General features: G+C 46.4%; 1 protein-coding gene across 2 annotated transcripts in view; it reads right to left on the minus strand.

Annotated features, from left to right (window-relative positions):
- The window catches only part of HAUS8 (HAUS augmin like complex subunit 8), a 236,543-nt gene that overhangs the window by 110,554 nt on the left and 103,438 nt on the right, over nt 1-22,551 (minus strand). Inside the window, exons 4-6 of one of the 2 annotated variants that reach the window (XM_040321242.1) lie at nt 12,635-12,749; nt 12,258-12,368; nt 5,313-5,374 (exon numbers count right to left, since the gene is read on the minus strand). In XM_040321242.1, coding sequence (XP_040177176.1) covers nt 5,313-5,374; nt 12,258-12,368; nt 12,635-12,749 — 288 coding nt within the window. Of the gene's footprint in view, nt 1-5,312; nt 5,375-12,257; nt 12,372-12,634; nt 12,750-22,551 lie in introns of both variants that reach the window. The other variant, XM_040321235.1, reaches the window with a different exon arrangement.

A 22,551-nucleotide genomic window follows, 5' to 3' on the forward strand; every position in this document is an offset into this window, starting at 1 on the left:
AAACCAAAAAATATCCAAAAAAAATATTTTTCCTCAGTTTAGGCTGATACATATTCTTCTACATATTTTTTGGTAAGAAAAAATAAAATAAAAAATAGTTTATTAATTGGTTTGCGCAAAAGTTATAGCGTCTACAAAATAGGGGATACTTTTATGGCATTTTTATTAATATTTTTTGTTACTAGTAATGGTGGCGATCAGCGATTTTTATCGCGACTGCGACATTATGGCGGACACATTGGACACTTTTGACACATTTTGGGACCATTGTCAGTTTTTTTTTCATACAACAGAAAATACACAGGAATCATTAACAGTTTGAAGGAATGCAGGAATACATTGTCTTAGCGAACTACCAAGCACACACAATTTGTTCAAGTAAAGGAATGGCGATGTGAATAAACAGTAACTTTGTGTGGGATAAAGAAAAACCAATCCCATAAAAGAAAAGTAGGGAAAAATAAACACATGGTAAAATAAGTAAACACAGAGATAAAAATTGAGATACCTTAGGAACAGCCACTCGACCTGACCTCACAGGGGTCATAGAGGCAACATAAAACATACTGTAAAACCCACCAAAAAAGATCTGCACATAGAGAAATTTGGATAACAATTGGGGGTGAGGTGGACAACCACAATCTAGGAATGACCGTTTTGGCAGCCATTAAAATAAAAGACATCAGTCGGCACAGGGCCTTAGAAATACCAGGAAAAGGGAAACCTAACAAACAGTGCATGGGTGTCAGAGGGACGGGAATACCAACCAGATTTTCTAACAACTTCTGGATTCGAAGCCAAAATTGGTGAACAGGGGGACACTCCCAAAAAATGTGGAAGTGAGTGCCCACTGCACTATTACATCTCCAGCATTGTTTTGAGATTGTTCGGTTGCGGACATGTAAAATGTCTGGGGTCCTATACCAATGCATCAGGACTTTGTATGTGGTTTCCTTATGGGACACACATCGAGAGATCTTGGAAGTGTGCTTCCACATGCTCTCCCAATCCAACAAGGAGATGTCATGCTGTAAGATCTGAGACCACTTTTTCATGTAGAGGTGGGTATTCGCCGCCATAGGAACTGTCTCATGCAATATTTTTTAGATGGTAGAGATCATTTGGTGCTCATAAGGGCCGCTAGCGCACATGGCCTCAAAGTCAGTTGGCTTCTCCAAAGTCAAAGAAGGGGATCTGGAGGAGAAAAAATGTCTAATCTGTAGGTATGAGTGTAAGAGCTTTTGGGGAATTTGATGCTGTGTTTGCAACTCAGGAAAAGTCAGTAGATGACGTGGCACTGGATTAACAAAATGTTGTAGTTGGAAAAGTCCTGCCTGGGTCCATGGCAGCATACGGTCATAGGAGAGGCTATCTGGGATGTCTGGGTTGAATAGGATATTTAAGAGTGGTGGGCTCGGGGAGGAAAAGGAATAGCGCTCAGAGCAGCGTTTCCAAATAGACAACGTGAACAGCATGGGATCTAAACAGATTTTCCGCAGTTGGGGCATGTGAAGGGCAGTAGAGGGCCAGAGCATATAGCAAGGGTGGACCGGGGCCGCGACATTCATTTCTATTTCCGCCCACCTATTTGGGGCTTTCCGGAAGGTCCATGAGGCAAGAGCTCTCAGATGTGAGGCATAGTAGTATTTGATGAAGTCTGGGCCTCCCAAACCCCCCATACTCTTCCAGGCCAGGACCACAGTCCCTGCCAGCTGCGTCAATGGGACTGCTACCGGCAGCGTTTCAAACAAGTATAGCAATTTATGAAGGATGAACATTTTAAGGACATTAATTCTCCCCAACAGGGAAAGGGGGAGGGTGGTCCAATGAGTCAGCAGACGGTTAATTTCCGCAAACAGGGGAGGGAAGTTGGCCCTATAGAATATCGTAAGAGGCAGTGAGCTGCCACTGTCATTTTTACAGCGATCAGTGCTATAAAAATGCACCGATTACTGTGAAAATTACACTGGCAGCGAAGGGGTTAACCTGTAGGGGCGCTGAAGTGGTTAAGTGTGACCTAATGAGTGATTCTTACTGTGTGGGGGCGTGGCTTGGCATGTCACGTCACTGATCGTCGTTCCTTATGACAGGGAACAGACGATCAGTGACAGTCTGACTAGGAAGCGTGGGGAGAGGTTTGTTTACACTTACCTGTCCCCTTTCTTCAGCTCTGTGACCCGATAGCAGGATACCGGCGGCGATCAGGTCCGCAAGTCCGGTCACGGAGTACCCGACAGGATCCCAAGCGCGCCAACAGCGCACGGGTCCCTCACGGCTGTGCACATTAAAGGGGACGTACCTGTACATCGGCGTGAGGCGGTCGTCAAGTGGTTAAAGGGGAAATGTACAGAGCAAAAGGTGAGTTTACTATCCATCATCCAGAGAAGTGAGGACACGCCTAAGGCCCCCCTCTCCTCTCTTTTTCAGATACTCTCAGGAGCAAAGAGGGAACTCCCTTAATCCGAGAATTTAAATGTATTCCATTGGCCCCAAGTTTCTATATAAGTCTCCTTTCGATTTTGAGCTGATGATAACAAATCCTCCATCCCATTGACCTCTTTAGGTTGTGTGACCCAAGTAAGAATTGTGGGGGGCTTGTATCTCTTCACGGCCGTATGATACATGCTCTAGCAGCGTTGATAAGATGGCGCAAAATGTACTATACGTTTTCCCCGGTATGTTTGAGACATGCAACAAAAATAAGGCTGTATCTTCAGGGAGGTTATACTCAGTAAATTTCTGTGCTATCCCCTGTATCTCCCTCCAGAAGTACTCCAGTTTTTGGCAGGGCCAAAGAATGTGGAGTAGAGTCCCTCTTTCCTCTTGACACCTCCAACATTTGTCCAAGATCTCCGGCAAAAATGTATTAATTAATGAGGGTGTACGGTACCCATCTTGTCATTATTTTAAAATTAGATTCTTGTAGATATTGAAGATTTCATTGCAAGATTTACTATCTGCTTATGTTGTGCCTGGGTGAACGTCCTGTCTAATGACTCTTCTTTTTTCGTGTCTAATGACATTTCCCACTTCCTTATATACGGGGGGACAGAATCCTCTTGGGGGGCAACCAGTAGTGCATACATTTGCGAGATTAAATGAGAGCAAGGCCCCGTCCCCTCGCATAGTTGTTCTAAGGGTATCAATGTTTGTTGAAATCTGTCCGGAGGTGGGAGAGTGTTAAGGAAATGTCGCAACTGAGCTCTACTCCAGAAATAAAGACCGAAACGGTTGTTGGATGAGGTTAGTTTGGGTAATGAGGGACATGTCCCGGTCGATATTTGTATAAAATGCAAGGCCTGAAAACACTGAATCTGAAAGTTTGCTGAAGGGTCCCTCCTGTAGTCCCGGAGGTTAAAAGGGACTTGATCTGCAAAGATTGATATATTTATTTATTAATTTATTGATCAATTAATTTTGTGCAATTAGGTTTATGTTATGTTTTTTGTTGGAATAAGCGCATCATTGTTCCAATTAAATGATTACACTTAGAATCGTACTGTTCCGACTTACAAACCAATTTGACGCAACAACAAACCTGCAGTCTCTAAAGCATTCGGAACTTGGGGACTGCCTATATTCCAACTGTGTATTTAATGGTTTAATTTCAAATGTTTTAAAGCGTTTGTTACCCCAAAATGTCATATTTCGGATACGTGCCTGCTTACTTATTAAAAAAAAAAAAAAAAAAAAAAAAGGGTATTTATAATGTGATTTTTTATCTATAAAAACTCCTTGGTGGCTTAGGCGTCTGAGCTGACGGGATACCTGCTCTTAGGTAAGTGACAGTCCCTATCCCCTAATGCTTATCATTGCATACGATTGTTCTTGTTGGTAGGTTGACCTACATGAACTTTTTTATATGTGTTTCAACCTGTTTATATTTTGTTTGTATATTAACTTTCAGAACTTCGTATATTAACTTTCTATAAAAAAAGTTTTGCCTTTCATTTCTATTTTAACCACTTCACCCCTGGACCATATTGCTGGTCAAAGACCAGGCCACTTTTTGCGATTCGGCACTGTGTCGCTTTAACTGACAATTGCGCGGTCATGCGTTGTGGCTCCCAAACAAAATTGGCGTCTTTTTTCCTCACAAATAGAGCTTTCTTTTGGTGGTATTTGATCATCTCTGCGGTTTTTAGTTTTTGCGCTATAAACAAAAATAGAGCGGCAATTTTGAAAAAAAAATATATTTTTGACTTTTTGCTGTAATAAATATCCCCCAAAAATATATATAAAAAAAAAATTTTTCCTCAGTTTAGACCGATATGTATTCTTCTACATATTTTTCTAAAAAAAAAAAAAAATCCCAATAAGTGTTTATTGATTGGTTTGCACAAAAGTTATAGCGTTTACAAAATAGGGGATAGTTTTATGGCATTTTTATTAATATTTTTTTTTTACTAGTAATGGCGGCGATCAGCGATTTTTATCAGTACTGCGACATTATGGTGGACACTTTTGACACATTTTTGGGACCATTGACATTTTTATAGCGATCAGTGCTATAAAAATGCATTGATTACTATAAAAATTCCACTGGCAGGGAAGGGGTTAACACTAGGGGGGCGAGGAAGGGGTTAGGTATGTTTCCCTGGGTGTGTTCTAACTGAACTGATCACGTGCGTCGGCGGCAGGGGCGAGCGCGCGGGACTATTGGCTGCTCGGCGAGACGACATAGATATACGTGATCTCGCCCAGCAGAGCCGACCTGCCGCCGTAAAACTGCGGCGGCTGGTCGGCAAGCAGTTAAAAGGGGTTGTAAACCCTCAAGGTTAATGCATTCTATGCATTAGGGGGAAAAAAAACCTTGTGATGCAGCAGCTCACGCAGAGCCCCCAACACTTACCTGAACCAGGTCTTTCCAGCGACGGGGACGAGCACACCAGCTCCAGCCGGTGGCACAGTGCCGAAGGGATGGCAGCGCAACCATTGGCTCCTGCTGCTGTCAATTAAATCCAATGACACGAGAGCCAGAGTCGAGTCCTGCTGTATGTGTCAATGGATGCAGCAGGACACGGGAACGCACCCGCGCGAGTGCCCCGTGGGAAAGCGGCTCTTCAACAGGGCATTCGAGAAGAGGAGGAGCAAGGAGCGCCGCTAAAGGATCCCAGAAGAGGAGGATCGTGGCCACTCTGTGCAAAACCAACTGCACAGAGGTGGTAAGTATGACATTTATTTTTTGTTTTGTTTTGTTTTTTAGAAAAAGACTTTACATATGCTTTAAACAGAATGGCTTGTTTTAAAAGGTGAGGGTTTACAATCACTTTAATAGTAGAAATTTCAAAGGTAAGTACAGAAAAACTTACAGGAGCAGGTTTCCGTTTGGTTTTCTTTTGCTCTGATGTGGATGAACATTTTGGAGATCTGTCTATAGATAAGAGGGAAAAAAAAGCATTATGCTGGTTTTAGCATCTTTTCTTGCCTTATCCTGCTTTTGATAATTAAAAAACACATTAGACTAACCCTTCCACTGCCACAATTATGCTCACATAGTGTACCCCAGGTGGCTATATCGGATTTCAAATTTTGGAAAGAAAAAAAAAAAAATCAGCAAAAACTCACAGAAAACTATGTTAGACTTCCAGGACAGCTATTTGAGAGATGATTGGCTCCGCCCTCTACAAGAAACACACATTAGATACAATTTAAAAGGTCCCTCCCTTTCCTTTGACCCTCAGTTGTTTAGACGATTAAGCAAACCTCCACCAAAGTGCACTCGGCAGAGGAAAAAACATAGAAACATAACAAAACACCACCACCAGGTGAAATTAGAATAGGGTGGGAATATAGACGCTGTCCTGGAAGGTTCCTGGAAATACCGTTACTGGTTAGTCTAACGGGGGTTTCCCCCCTCACCGACAGCTACTTGAGAGGATAAGCAATATTCTATACTTTAGGGAGGGACACAGCCTGAAGCACTTTCCTACCAAAGGAGAGGCCCTGGCTGGAAAGCATCTGAACTCTATAATGTTTGACAAATGCATGAGAGGAGGACCAGACAGCAGCTTTAGGAATTCCTTCCCATGATGCCCCCGCACTTTCTGCCCATGACGTAGCCATCGATTGTTGAATGAGCCCTAATTTCTAGAAGGGGGGATATGACCTGACGCTTTGTAAGCTTCACAAAATAGCTTCCCTGATTCATCTAGCAATAGAGCTTTTTAGACGCTTTGAACCATTTCTTGGGGCCACTGAACAATGCTAACAGCTGGGAGGAACTCCTAAACCCACTGGATTCCTCTAGGTCAGTGGTTCTCAACCTTTGTAATGCAGTGACCCCTTGATAAAATTTCCCAAGTTGTGTGGACCCCTAACAGTAAAAAAAAAAAAAAATGTAGCGGGGGCTGTCAGCACCCAAGGAAAGAAAAGTAATTTGCACCCCGAACCCCCGGATATTTGGCACTCCCTGAGTCCCTTCCACTCATACAGTATTAATACCCCTTATGGTACATTTTAGGATGTACCACTTTTTCTCTTTGTTCTCCTTTCTTTGCATTTTATCTCTCTCTATCCGAATTGTTTTCCCCATCCATCTCTCTAGCCGTCTTTCTTGTTCTTTCTTATTCTTTCTCTCCCTTTTTCTTTGTTCACCCCCTCTTTTCCTCTCCCTTCCATGTATTCTCTTTATTTATTCCTCATCTTACTCCTTGGTTGGGGGAGTTGGGATGAGTGGCAGTGCTGGTGGGGCGTGGGATCAGTGGCAGTGCTGGGGGGAGTTCTGATCAGTCACCTTAGGTGCTCTTGATCAAGGTCAGCTGCCCATCTGAGAACTGTAGTAGGGACTTTTAATGGCAACTCTAATCACAGGTTGTGTTACTCACTGTGTCTCTGACTTTGTGGTGTCTTGTAGCAGTGACAACTATGCCGAAATCAGGAGATAGGGTCGCTTCCAACCCCTCCCACTGCACATTCCTCACCAGTCAGCTGACCTCTAGTCTCTGCCCCCCCCCCCCCCACCTATGCTGTGATTTGAATGGTTGGCTGTGAAGCGGCTGAGTGGGCGGCCGGGGGCTTTAGAAACAGCCCAGCTGGGCAGCCACAGGGACAGCCCTGCTGGGTGACCACGAATTGGCTGGGGGAGGGATGTGGGATTCAGGAACAGCCCAGGATTTGGGGACCCCTGGCAAATCTTCATTCGACCCCCGAGGTGGTCCCAACCCCCAGGTTGAGAACCACTGCTCTAGGTAAAGCAGAAGACATCTCTTTACGTCTAAAAAAATAAATCTTTCCTCCTCCGCATTATTGGGAGAGGTACACAAACTAGGCAGGACTACTTCCTGGGACCTATGAAAGTTTGAAGATACTTTGGGCAAATAGAAAGGATCAGGCCTAATCATTACCCTGTCCTCTAGAATCCTCAGGAAGGGATCTTTACAGGAAAGACTGCAGATCAGAAATCCTTCTTCCTGACGTAATGGCCAAAAGGAAGGAAATCTTCAAGGAAATTAATTTCAGGGAAGCCTCATGCAAAGGCTCAAAAGGAGCCCTTTTTAGAACATTTAACACTAACAACAGATCCCAAGGAGGCACATGTTTGACGGCCCTGGGAGCATGTCTAGATCTGGCTGAAAGGAACCTCCTGACTAAATGATCTTCCGCTAGTCTCTTGTCTGAAAATACAGACAGGGCCGCAACATGAACCCTAAGGGTGCTGACAGATAGTCCTTCTCTACTACTTTGTGCAAAAAATGCAATATACAGGGAGTGGAAAAAGAATCTAAACCAGATTTCCTTTGCCAGGAAATAAAACTTTTCCAAACTTTCACATAGATTCTCCTTGTGACCAACTTGCGGCTGTCCAGGATAGTTTGAATAACTTTCTCTGAATACCCCCTCAACTGTAAGATGCGCCGCTCAGCCTCCAGGCCGTCAAATGGAAGGTCAGAGGGTTTGGATGCAACACTGGTCCCCGATGGAACAGATCCTTCCAATCTGGTAGGGGCCAGGGAAGATCCACAGAGGACCCTCAGAGAGGAAAACCAACTCCACCTGGGCCACCAAGGGCCAATCAGAACAACTTCTGCTCAATCTTAAATAATTTCCCGAACTACCAGGGGAAAGAGGGAAAAAAGGAGGGAAGGCGTAGGCCAGAGCGAAATCCCACGGGAAGGAGATAGCATCCGTCCCCAAGGACCATGTCTTTTTCTCCAGTGAGAAGAACGCCGGCAGTTTTCTGTTTAGACTTGAGGCAAAAAAGATCCACTGCAGGAAGACCCCATCTTAGCACAATCTCCCGGAACGTGCCTTGATGCAGCTCCCAACAGCTGGAACCGACACTCACTCTGCTCAGATAGTCCGCCAGCGTATTCTCTGATCCCCTAATGTGGACTGCCCTGATTGAGGCGACATTGATTTCTGTCCAGGACAGAAGCTGCTGAGTCAGCGTTAGAAGTGACTCCGAACCAGTGCCCCCTTGCTAGTTCAGGTATGCCACTGTAGTGGCATTGTCAGAAAACCAATAGGTCTCTTGAACAAACCCTCTCTTCTCTGTCATTAAAAGACTGGAAGGAGGCTACAACCTCCTTCATAGAAGACATTTAACTCTTTCAAAGAGGCAGACCTAGCCCTAGATGGAATACAAAACAGTTTTTTACATCCATCAGAAAGCCTGGCCCTAGTTTCCACATTTCTTTTTCACCGGTCTGTCCTAGAAAAAGCAGAAACAAGAACCATAAGTAAAGAAGGTCCATACAAAAAAAAGGTCCCCTGCTGTATAATCACAGACAAGGGCTTACCCTTGGGGGCAGTATGGGACCCGGAGGATGCCGCTGGTTCAATCCAAGCGGGTGCTCCATCCTCGGACCTGTCCTCAAGCTCCATACAGTGAGTGGAGATCGGCCAGAGAAATAGGCTGCTGTCCCAGGCAGCATGTCCTCAGTGTACTACGCCATGTTCCTTATCAACACGGCGCTGAAAATTGTGTCACGTGACTTCCGGTTCCGTCGACATCTTGCCACGTCACCGGAAGTCCTCTGACGCCATCTTGGTACACCTCGGCGAAGCACAAGGCTTCCACCAGGCAGAGCTGGGGAAAAAACCTGAAGGAAGTTGCCACCACTTTCACCAGGTAAGCAAGTACCTCCAAAATAGGGAACCCTTCTGGCAGAAAGTACAGGGACTAATAGACCCAGGACTTAGCCACAACCAGTACTGGATGATGCCAGAGAAAGGGGGTCCGCCAACCACAGATACCAGACCTAGGAAAAAACAAAAATTAGGATCTTTTGTACTCACCATAAAATCCTTTTCTCTGTCGTCCATAGACAGACACAGCTTCCTTAAATCTTGACAAAGTGGGTTATGTTCCGTCTATTAGGAGAGGACTAGGCAGACATGTTAGAAATTAATACATGTAACGTTAAGAGTTTAACAGCCCCGCCCAGGGGGTGGTCCCTCCGTTCATAGCCCCTCACCCTGCAGCTTAGTTCGTCAAAAAGCAATATACAAACTCAAAAGGAGGGGTGGGTGCTGTGTCCGTCTATGGACAACAGAGAAAAGAATTTTACGGTGAGTACAAAAAAATCCTATTTTCTCTTTTCGTCCATGGACGGACACAGCTTCCTTAAATCTTGACAAAGTTGGACGTCCCAAAGCAGTGTCAAAAAACGAGGGGTGGGAACAGCATGAAAACAAACTACACCTCAAAACAAAACAGAGCTCCTCAACTGAGGAGTTGCAACCTCAAACAGCCGCCTGCAAAACCTAGCGGCCAAGGCAAGCATCCAAAGATGCACACACATTAACCTTGTAAAATTTGGAGAAAGTGTGAACGGACGACCAGGTCATTGATTAACACACCTGTGAGACAGACGCATGATGTCGGAAGCCCAGGAGGCACCAATTGCCCTGGTCGAATGCGCCGTAACAGGAAAGGGAGGCACCCGCCCCTAAGGGCATAGGCCTGGATGACTATCTGCCTGATCCACGAGAAATGGTGGCCGATGGGACCGCCAGGCCTTTCTGTGGACCAGTCAGCGACACAAACAGTGAGTCTGACCTCCTGAAGTACCGAGAGCACCAGATTCAAATCCCACGGAGTAAGTGGTGGTCTAATCGGGGGAACCACATGTCGGACCCCCTGCACAAACGTACTTACCAGTGAATGATCCACCAGGGGTCGTTGGAAGAAAAAACAGCCAAGGCTGAAATCTGCCCCTTAATAGACCTTAAGGCAAGTTTCTGATCTACTCTACGCTGAAAAAACAGTAAAATCCGAGTAAACGAACATGCCCTCGGGCGCCAATCCATCTCTTCACACATAGAGATGTAGGCCTTACAAGTGCGATGGTAGATCTTCCGTGAAGATGACTTCCTGGCCCTCAGCATGGTGGAGATTACTGAATTTGACAGACCACGGTCCCTTAGTAACTGGCTTTTAAAAGCCATGTCGTTAAAGCCAGCGACTGTAAAGCAGGATGAAGTATGGGACCTTGCGACAGAAGGTCCTCCCGCATTGGAAGACACCAGGGAGCGTCCGCCACCAGGCGCACAAGGTCGGTGTACCAGGGACACCGGGACCAGTCTGGGGAGATTTAGGATCACAGGAATCCCCTCGGACTCCACTCTGCAGAACAGATAAGGAAGCAACTTCAGTGGGGGAAAGGCATAAAATAGCCGCTACTGACACCCTGGAGCCACCAACGCGTCTGACACGTCTGCCCAGGGATCTCTAAACCTGGCTGCAAACCACGACACCTTGCGATTAAGTCGAGAAGCCAGAAGATCCACATCAGGCGTGCCCCATCTCCGTCAAGACGTTGAAACACCTCCTGGTGTGGCGACCATTTCCCTTGGTCCAGCATCTGGCGACTTAGATAGTCCTCCTGCCAGTCTTCTATGCCCGGAATGTAACAGCCGCTCCTTTCGGTCCACCTTAGGATGTGAGCGACCCCCGACGCTATAGCCGAGCTACTTGTTCCTTCTTGATGTTTGACATACGCCACCGCTGTGGCGTTGTCCGACTGGGTCCTGACTGGATGCCCTCGTAGCCTCTGTGGCCACGTGGAGAGGCACAGCCTGATCGCCCTAATTCCAAGGACATTGATTGACTGATCCCCCCCCAGACTCCCCTCCAACCGGTCAAGCTGGCGTCCGCCTTATCACAGTCCAGTGGAAAGAAAGGACTTCCCGGACTGAAGGGCCAGGGATCTCAGCCACCAACTCAGAGAGGCCCTGACTAGGTAACTCACCCGAATCTGATGATCAGAGACAACGGAGATTTGTTCCCTTTGGACAGAATCTCCTTCTGCAAGACTTGAGTGTGGAATTGGGCATACGGTACTGCCTCAAAGAAGGCTACCATGAGGCCCAGGACTTGCATGCAGAAACGGAGAGACGACCAATTGCGGGATGTTGACAACCTCGCCGCAGGCTGGAGCGTCTGCAACTTCTCCAGAGGAAGAAAAACTCTTGCCTCCAAGGAATCCAGAATCAACCCCAGGTATTCCAGGCGCTGAGTCGATACCAACACCGACTTCTGGAGGTTCAGCACCCAACCAAATTCTCAGAGAGACTGACTGGTTATAGACACGTCCTCCTCTAATTAAGAGCTTGAAACAGCTCTCAGAAGAAGATCGTCCAAGTAGCCCACGATAGCAATGCCTCTGAGTCTCAGCAAGGTCAGAATCGGGGCGAGCACCTCGGTGAAACTCTTGGTGCCGGAGTTAGGCCAAAGGGGAGAGCCAGAAATTGATAGTGGTATTCCCCGACCGCAAAACGCAGGAACCTCTGGTGTCTGATGCAGATGGGGACATGCAAGTATGCGTCCTTGATGTCCAAGGACACCAGAAGTCCCCCGGATGGAGCGCAGCGACCACCGAGCGAACCCATTCCATCCTGAATTTCCGAACCTTCACAAGGCATTGAGGGCCTTGAGGTCTAGGATTGGACGAACTCCATCCTCCTTTGGGACCAAGCAATTAGATCCTTGAAACCTTTCCATCAGTTGTACAGGTATGTTTACCCAGTACCTCAGTAAGTCCTGTACTGCCCACGTTGGGGCATTCCAACGAGCCAGAAGGAGAGGAATATTTGAGGGAAAGAATCTGTTTGGTGGACAAGAAAGAAACTCTACCTCGTACTCTGAGGTGACCACTTTGCAAACGTTACGCCGGGTGGATAGATACACCATTGTATCTGAATCCGGCCCTAAGACTATAACAAAATACAAAAAGAATATAACTACGGGCCTCCAAAGAGAAAATCAAAATACAACAAAAATCGAACTTTACTACATTAATATACATGGTTACCATTAATAACTGAGAAGTCCAGTTCTGGGGGAATAAACTTGTGGCCTTCCAACAATGTAGACTGTAAAGCCGCCTTGGAAAATAGACTGACCTCTGCAACACTGGCATTCACTGCTAAGTAAAAAAAAAAAAAAAAAAAAATGCATATTAGAATTTTAAAAGTCGAAAAAAAAAAAATGTTGCACGGTATCAGCATTTAAAATGGAAACATTGATCATCTTAGAATTTATTTAGACACTAGCCTAGGCATGCTTTTGTCCTGGCCTTGGTCAACTTCCATTAGGCAAACCACAAAACTGCAATAATTTAGTGAGCTGCTAAGAGGGCAACATGTGAGGTATAGTACTGATAGTACCCACTATAGGAGGTTTTCTCACCAGAAGGAGCCTTAAATCTCTGTGGTAGTACAGATCTGCGCGTAGGATAGCCATTTCCTCCTCTGTCTTGGGCTTTTCCAGCTGAAGACACTATTGAATTTTCCACATTTGGCTTCTGTAAAAAAAGGAAGAAAATCAAGCTATATATAAAAAAAAAAAAAAAAACAAAAAAAAAAAAACACACACACACACACACACACACACACACACACACACACACACAATATTCCGATTACCAGGTTACGATGGACCTTATTTACCGGCTAAAATGTTTAATCATTTCATAGAATGCAACAGGAAGAGGAAGAAGAGTGAGAGGGAGAGACATCTTGCCCCTGTATAAAATCATTAGTAAGACCTCTTGAATTTGCAGTGAAGTTTTGGGCTCCAGTTCACAAAACGGATATCAGGGAACTGGAGAATGTGCAGAGAAGGGCAACCAAACTGATAAGAGGCACAAAGAAGCTCAGATATGAGGAAAGAGATTAAAGAGGGGGGTATGATTAACATGTATAAATACACAAGTGACCCATATGTGACATTATTGAGTTCCCTATCCGGCCGCTGACATCTTCGAGTGGTTAGCTTCTGGGTCTTGATCGTCAGCCGCTTTCATTGGCTGGGTAAGGAGGATGTCACTAGTAAGATTCAGCATTGCCATCATTTGTACAGTGAGCTGGACATGTGCAACTCGCTGTAAAAGTGCGGAAAGACAGTTAAGCAGCTTTAATGCAGAAGAGACCAAGTATGTCTCTACTGCATTAAAATTCCTGCCTGTTCGCGCATTTTTAATTGCGGCCTTACACTTTAAGGTAATCACAAAGGACAAGGGGGCACGCTTTACATTTGGGTAAAAAGAGATGTAAACTCCAAATATGGAAAGACTTTGTCACAGTAAGAGCTGTAAACAATGTGTAATAGACTCCCTCAAGAACTAGTTCTGGCCAGTCAGATAAAATAAAAAAAATAAAAAAAGGGAGGGGGCCTGTATTCTTTCCTAAATGAACAAAATGTAAATTGATACTTATAGTTTCAGGTAAGAACACCAGGATAAGTTGACCCAGAAATATCCAATTGCCTCTTGGGGGATCAGGAAGGAATTTTTCCACCCCCGCTGGATTAGATCAGGTTTAACTGGATTTTTATTTTGCCTCCCTCTGGATAAACGGTGGGTATAGGATTGTGTATATGGAGGTTTTCTTTGTGTGCATGTTTGCCCCTTTTCTGTTGGTTGAACTAGATGTATGTGTCCCTTTTTTCAATCAGACTATGTAACAGGATAATAGCAAATTCTACTGTAAACAAGACGTAGATTTTAACTGGTAAAAATTCATTTTTTTTTAAATTGGAGCTTAAAAGGGGTTGTAAAGGTTCGTCTTTTATTTTCTAAATTGGTTCCTTTAAGCTAGTGCATTGTTGGTTCACTTACCTTTTCCTTCGATTTCCCTTCTAAATGTTTTTTTTCTATGTTTGAATTTCTCACTTCCTGTTTCTCCTCAGTAAGCTTTCCACCATCATCCGAGCGGTGGAAAGTCATTTAGAACCGCTTACTGAACAGCTTACTGAGGAGGAACAAGAAGTGAGATATTCAGACAAAGAAAACAAAGAAAAAAAAACATTTAGAAGGGAAATCGAAGGAAAAGGTAGGTGAACCAACAATGCACTAGATTAAAGTAGCCTATTTAGAAAATAAAAAATTAACCTTCACAACGCCTTTAAAAAAAACATTTTTAGCACAGTGGCACAATTCCCATTGAAGTATATATTGTGATTACATAACAGTAAAATGCTATGTTTTGGGGGCTCATCAATGTGTTCAAATAGGATGTGAAACAACAAAACATTGCACTTTACTTGAGAAGCATGCAGAACGTAAAAACTGTTGTTTAATACCCCAAGGGACTAACTGCATGTAGCACATGGTCTCATTTATATCAATGGTCTGGTTGGGAAATAAAATTAATAAAAGAAAGAAGCTGCAGCAGAGATGCACATGAACACCATGTACCACATCCAGACAGTGCAGCAAAAACTTTCTTGAAATGTTTCAGTGAAAAACAGGGAGGGACCACCAACCTACACAAATGCCATCACTAAGGAGAGGCAAGTAGTGTTTGAAAGACAAGATTCGGCCCATGGAATTTTTTTCTAGCAGGGATGAGCTCAGGCATGGTTTAATTATAGTCCGAACCCACCTGAACTATCTTGCCAGAAAGCAGTCATACCACATTGCCTATCATAAGTGGCCGAGGGAATTTCTGCCCCACAGCAGCACGTATACACGTCCCTTGTGTGAGTGCGGCTGCGGGGCAGGGAATACCTCAGCCCCCTATGATCGGCGGTGAGCCCTGACAGCTCAAAGAGCTTTAGAGCACAAGCAATTCACTCAGTCAGTGCAGGAGTATACCCATTTCACTCCTCCAGTAGTCGTTTCACATTTTCACAGTACATGCCACCACCAATCCATGGTACATTTCAGCATACTCTAGCCATTAGTTAATTTATCAAAACATAGAAATGTGCCCTCCCTGTACAGCCCTAAAATAGGTGGTCATAGACCAGATCTATCGGGGCCAGACCCGGGACATTCAGTCACGGGGCCCACCATTTATCAAATTTAGAGCTGGTCCCTCTATGTTGATATACAACTTTTTCCAACCTAAGTGCAACTGCCATATGCTTGATCCACTCCTGTACCGTGGGTTGTTCAGTGTCTTTCCAGTGCCTCAGGATCATCAAGCGAGCCTGAAACAGGGCTCTACCAATGGCCTGCCTAGAGATATCCTCCAGCAGGAGGCTGTCACTTATCCACAGTCAACAGGTTTTGGGGTCCAGAGGTATCTGAACCTGAAAAGTCCCATTAAGAACATCAATGACCTTTGTCAAGTACAAGTGTCGTTTCGGGCATCGACACAGCAGGTGAATCACCATGATCTCTACAGCACCTTGCACAGGTCGGATCAACACCCAGCCCCATTCGTGCTAGCCTAGCCGGCATGTAGTGTACCCTTAGAAGAATATAGAGCTGTGAAAATCTGTGCGACACGTTCAGGGAGCATGTGGGGACCGCCTGCAGGTCCTTCTCCCACTGCCCATCCTCAAACACTCCCACATCTTGTTCCCACCGGGACACTGCCCTCAGAGGGGCACCCGGTAGGAAGAGATTCAGGAGCATGGCATAACAACAGGATATAAATCCCTTATATGTATTCACCTCAAATAGGTAGTTGAAGACCGATGCCGAGCCCAAGTTACCAAACATCTGCCTCCCTCTGTGCATCCACCGCATATCTAAGCTGCAGGTAGTAAAAATGCATAGAAGACGGCAGTCGGAAGTCTGCGCTGAGCTCCTGGAAGGATCTAAGTCTGCCCGCGCCCTAATCACATGAGTCATAAGGGAGACACCATATTGTTTCCACTTTAGGCCATAAGGTAATTTAGAGAGTTCCCGATAGTATTGATTATCCCAGATAGGAGTATATTTAGTAAACCCTGTCACCCCCTGGAGCAACTTGACCTTGTTCCAAATCTTCTGCACGAGGACGTACGTGGGAAAAAGTTTATTAGACTAAGTGAACCTTAGGGCCTCCAACCCCTCCACCACCTCCCCCCCAGTGGTGAAGCCGAGTAGCCGGTCCGAAGAGTCCCGCAGATTCAGTTCCAGGTCCTGTCCATGGCCTACAACTCTTGCAATATGTTGCATTTGGGAAGCCAGGTAATACAACCAAGGATTGGGCAATGACAACCCACCAGCGTCCTTTGACCGTTGTAGTTCAAGCTTGACTCTAGGGGGCTTCGCAAGCCATATTAATGAGCAGAAGATTGAATTAATAATTCTAAACTTTTTAGGGGAATGACCATTGGTGAGCTGTGAAGTACATACAGTAATTGTGGCATGAGGATCATCTTTATCAAGTTTACCCTTCCCACCGAGGATAGCCTAAGCTTACTCCACACCTTGACCCGATCGCGGCAGCAATTAATCAGGGGGGTGAGGTTGAGATTGACATAGTCCAACAAACATACAGTAACCTGGATACCAAGATACCGAAAAGACTTGGAGACAGGGATGTCCTGCATGGTCACTGGGGACAAGGAAGGGTCAACGGTCAAGTAATAGGAGAGAAGACTTGGTCCAATTAATAACCAAACCAGAGTATTTTCCAAATCGCCAGACAACATTCATGGCCTCTGACAGTGAAGCAGAAGTATCACCCAGGAGCAACATGGTGTCGTCGGCATATAACATGATCTTCTCCTGAAGATCACCATACTGAAATCCATATACTGAGGGATTTGCCCGCATTATAGCAGCCAAGGGCTCAAAGGCTAGGTCAAACAGGAGGGGGACAGGGGGCAGCCCTGTCGTGTACCCCTATGTAGGTTAAAAGTATGTGAAATCCTCCCGCATAGCTGCCACCGGGGACGAGTATAAGAGCTGCACCCATGCAATAAATCTACTCCCAAACCCAAATCTCTGCATCACCGCCTAAAGATACTCCCACTCAACACTATCAAATGCCTTATGGGCATCCAAGGATAACAATGCTCGGTCACTCATGTCTGCCCGGGACTGGATATTTAGAAAAAGATTTATCGCAGTTGACTTGTGGGGCATAAACCCAGAATGCTCAGAGTGAATTATGGTGGAAATGGCACTATTCAATCTTACAGCCAGGACTTTGGCAAGAATCTTAACTGCATTTTGTAGTAGCGAAATTGGTCTGTATGAACCTGGGTCAAAAGGGTCCTTATCTGGCTTCAAAATTAAATTGGTTCTGGTCATAGATTGTGGTAGGGTGCCGGCCTCTCTTGCATCATTAAACACCCTCAAAAGTGGCGGGAGTATTGTTTCCCCAAACTGCTTGTATACCTCCACTGGGGGTCCATCATCCCCGGGGGCTTTCGAGTTAGGAAACAAACTGGTTGCCGCCTGCAATTCTTCGAGGGTCAGGGGGGCATCAAGCACCTCCTTATTGGAGGCTGACAGGGCAGGTAAGTGGACAGGGTCCAAGTATTCAGCCAGAGATTCAAGCAAATACGTTTGTTTAGATTCACAAAGTGAGGAGTAAAAATTCACAAGCTCAGACAGAATATGGTCCGTGGAGCTTATCACCCCACCAGCGCGAGTGCACAGTGCCCCAATAGAAGGGGACATCTGTTGGGAGTGGGCAATAGTTGCTAGCATGCGACCAGTGTGTTCACCTTCCTCATAGAATGCCGCCCTCTGAAAAAAAAACGCTTCCTCTCAGCCCCCTGTGGCCGTGACTCAGTACAGAGCATCCTGTGCCGAGAGCCACGCCTCCCTGTTAGTCTCAGACGGGTCTGCAATGAAAGCGTCTAACTTCTCGGCCATCAGTTCCATTCCCTCCCTCTGAGCATTTGTCTGCCTTTTAATGGCTTGGATCTCTGTGATAAATAGGCCTCGCAGGACAGCCTCGCCCCCGGTGGATGTTTGTCCAGCAGAGGGTCAGTGTAACAGTTGAAGTCCCCGAAGGCGTATAATGGCACCTCCGGGAACCGCACCTGGAACTCTACCAAAGCTCTCAGTACCTGATTATTATATGAGGGGGGTACATACACAAAAGCAAGAATACATTTGAAAGCAAAAAGCCTGCATAAAAGAAACACATATCTTCCATCAGCGTCAATCTCAGAACCAAGCTCCTCGTAATCAATGGAGCTATGTATCAGTACACTCACACCCCTGAAATATGAAGTGTGAGTGGAGTGATACCCCCTGCCCACCCACCGATAGTTCAAACATGACTCAGAGTCAGCTGTGAGATGGGTCTCCTGTAGGGCACAAATGGCTGGCAAACGCTTCCTCATCAGGGATGACACCATAGTGCGTTTCAGAGAGTTTTGCAGCCCCCTAACGCTCCACGACAATATTTAAACAGACACCATCAGGGGGGGTCAAGCTTATATGTAACATGGGGAAAACAACCACCCTCTGACCCACCCTCCTCCCGCCATCTGATAGAGGTTGCATTGGCAAACTGGGATGTCGATTGGCATAGCTCAATCAGCCCGGTAGTAAAGAACACTTACAGATGAGTCCCCACACATCTGGTAAGAAGAAGTATCCGCTCTGGAACAAACTGTTGTATAGTAACAACTTGGATCGCACAACAGTGCGTCAAATGAATGTGCAGATCTCATCCGTTGTGAGCTAACTGCCTGTTTAGACTGGGCACCCATCTGCATATAAACCTTTTGTAGTTCCAAACTCTGGGGAGCCAACGGGCATTCCCAATTTGCCTGGGACAACCGGTCCCTTGAATCATCAATAGGGCCATCTAATGTGGCAACATAGTCACCGGTCAACTTCATTAGAACCATTGGCAGCAATAGTTACGTTTCCAAACTCACATTTTGTGAAGAAAAAATAGAGTTACGTACCGGTAACATCTTTTCCAGTAGTCTTTCAGGACAGCCCACAATTGAGAGATACTCCTCCTCTTCCTCTAGGAAACACTGCGCCAGCCCATAAATTTCTCACTCCACCTGCCAGACCTCAGTTTTTATACGAGCACCTCCGGTCAGCTGGGGAGACACAAGAACATGTTAATAACATACTATTACATATCAACATCATGTCCTGGTCTTGAAATCAGACTTCCTCTATTCGGGTGGGTACCCAGGGCTGTCCTGAAAGACTACTGGAAAAGACGTTACCGGTACGTAACTCTATTTTTCCCCTCCCGTCTTTCAGGACAGCCCACAATTGAGAGGATAATCGAGAACTTACCAACTAGGGTGGGACTATGGCTTGCAAAACCTTTCGCCCAAAGGCTTGCTCACCTGCCGAAACCAGGTCCACCCTGTAGTGTTTAACAAAGGTGGTGTAGCTGGACCATGTTGCTGCTTTGCAAATCTGTTCCGGCGTTGTTCCAGCTCTTTCTGCCTGAGAGGTTGCCAACGCTCGAGTGGAGTGTGCTTTTATTCCTGTAGGGATTTCCCTACCAGCCAAAGTGTATGCTTGCCCAATGCTTAGTCTTAGCCACCTGGCAATAGTGCGCCTGGATGCTTTGCATCCCTTCCTGGTTCCAGAAAATAAAACAAATAGTGAGTCTGACCTTCTAAACGTTCTAGTCACCTCTAAGTAATGTAGGATACTTCTCCTAACATCTAACGTACTGAAACGTCGTTCCCTTTCCCCCGAAGGGTTGGAACAAAAAGAGGGTAAAACTATATCTTGACTCCTGTGAAACTCTGAAGTCACTTTAGGAAGAAAGGCTGGATCGGTCTTGAAAACGACCCGATCCGGGAAAATAACACAAAAAGGGGGTCTGATCGATAGAGCTTCTAGCTCGCTGACCCTCCTAGCAGTGGTCACTGCAACCAAAAAAGCTGTTTTTAAGGTTAAATCCCTTAGAGAACAATTATCTAAGGGCTCAAAGGGAGTACCCGTTAAGGTACGCAACACCAGAGACAGGTCCCAACTGGGGAAGGGTGGACCTCGAGCTGGTCTCTGTCTGGTTAGTGCTCTAAAGAACCTGACTACCCAGGGACTGGTGGCCAGAGGTTTTTCTAAATACACCGTAAGTGCCGAAACCTGCCCTTTAAGGGTGCTAACTGAAAGACCCTTATCTGCCCCACACTGAAGAAATTCTAAGACAGCCGTGGGGCTCTGTACAGAACAGGGGCAATTTACACACCATTCGTTGAAACGAAGCCAAACCTTCTTGTGAATTTTGCGGGTCTCCTTCTTTCTACTATTAAGGAGGGTGGCAATTAAACCTTTGGAAAATCCCTTGGATCTTAGTATGGCTTCCTCAGTAGCCACGCCGGTAGCCTCCACCTGTGAACTTGTGGGCATAGGACTGGGCCCTGTGATAGAAGATCCTCTCGTTGAGGTAGAAATAAGGGTGGTTCTGCCGCTAACTGCTTGAGGACTGAGAACCATGCCCTCTTGGGCCAGTAAGGAGCTACCAGGACTAGAGAGGTGTGCTCTGATTGGAATTTTCTCAGAACTGCTGGCAGAAGTACCGAAGGTGGGAATGCATAGCATCTTCCGAACTTCCAGCTTTGGGACAGGGCATCCACCCCCCTTGCTCCTTCTCCTTTGTTCAGGGAGAAGAAACAGGGGGTCTTCGCATTTTCTCTTGAGGCGAAGAGGTCCACCTCCAGAGTTCCCCATCTCTTGTTCAGGAGATGAAAGACCTCCTGGTTGAGGGTCCACTCGCCCTCCCTCAGCTGCCTTCGACTGAGGAAGTCTGCTGTTACGTTTCTTTCTCCCCTCAGAAAGACCGCCGAAAGGGAGAGGGTGTGGATCTCGGCCCAGCCCAGAATCTCTGCTGTCAGGACCGATAAACTTTCGCTTCTCGTGCCACCCTGCTTGTTTAAGTAGGCTACGGCCGATGAATTGTCCGATCTCACCTGAATGTGGTGCCCCTGGAGTTCTTCCTGAAAGAACCTGAGGGCTAGGCCCACTGCCCTCAGCTCCTTCCAATTGGAAGATCTTTTTAGATCCTGGAGACCCCAGGTACCCTGCGCTGGAAGGGATCCCAGGTGTGCTCCCCAGCCCTTGCCCCTTGCGTCTGTGGTTACCACCCGAGACACCGGTATAATCCACAGACGTCCTTGGGTTACGTTGGTGGCCTTTCTCCACCACCAGAGGGATCTTTTTACCTGAAGTGGTACTTGAATCAAGGAGTCTAGGGCTTCTAGGCTGTGATCCCAGACCCTTAGCAGGAAGGCCTGCAGCGGGCAAAAGTGAATACCTGCCCACTGCACGGCTGGGAGGGCAGATGTCAACAGACCTAGCGTTGACATCAGGGACCTTAGTGACACCTGTTGATTGTTTTGGAGGGAAGCCACTGCTCTGTCCAACTTCTTGACTTTCTCTACCGGGAGGAACACTCTTGAGAGAGTGGAATCCAGCAGGTACCCCAGGTAAGTGATCCGTTGTGATGGATTTAAACTGGACTTTTGTAGGTTCAGTAACCACCCTAGGTCCGTTAGAACCTTCTTGGTCACTTCCAGGTCCCTGGATAGCTGCTCTGGTGAGGCTGCGAAAAGAAGCAGGTCGTCCAGATAGGCTATGATGGATACTCCCTGAAGTCGCAGAAACGCTATGGGTTCTGCCAGGATCTTGGTAAAAATCCGGGGCGATGAGGATAGCCCGAATGGCAGAGCCTGGAACTGGAGGTGTACAATCGTTCCCTCTAGGTCCACGGCCAATCGCAGATATTTCTGAGAACTCTCTGCGATCGGAACGTGCAAGTATGCGTCTCTGAGGTCCAGAGATACCATGAAACAATTGAGGGGAAGGAGGGCTCTGACTGTGTAAATCGATTCCATGCGGAACTTCCTGTATGAAATGGATCTGTTCAGAGGTTTTAGGTTTAGGATTAACCTGTATTTCCCTGAGGGCTTCTTTACCACAAAGATATGTGAATAAAATCCCCTTCCTTCCTCTGTCCTTGGAACTCTGAGGATGACACTCTGATCCTCTAGCTCCCTTAGAGCTCCCAACAAGGCTTCGGATTTCTCCTTGTCCCTGGGTAGATGGGTGACTAGGTATCTCTGGGGGGGAGGCGATGAAAATTCCAGTCGGTATCCCCCTCTTATGACCGCCAGGACAAACTGGTTTGGGGAAATTGATTCCCATTGTGGGAGAAAGGTCCCCAGTCTTCCTCCCACCCTGACTAGCGAGTCATGGGTTCTTAGGGGGCTGGACAGGAGGGTGAAAAATCGCTCCACCTCTGCCTCTGCCCCTGGGGGTCCAAACCCTCTTTTGGCCTGCCGGTTTGGCCCCTTTTTGTTTTTGCGGACGAAACCCCCTTCCTGCCTGTACTGTGACTTTCTTTTTAGGAGGAAAGGCCTTCTTTTTGTCCGCCGTGCGGTCTAGTACTGCTTCAAGGCCTGGGCCAAAAAGCAGGTCACCTGTGAAGGGAATACCACACAAC

The sequence above is a fragment of the Rana temporaria genome, chromosome 1 (assembly GCF_905171775.1).
Source record: "Rana temporaria chromosome 1, aRanTem1.1, whole genome shotgun sequence".
Lineage (NCBI taxonomy): Eukaryota > Metazoa > Chordata > Amphibia > Anura > Ranidae > Rana > Rana temporaria.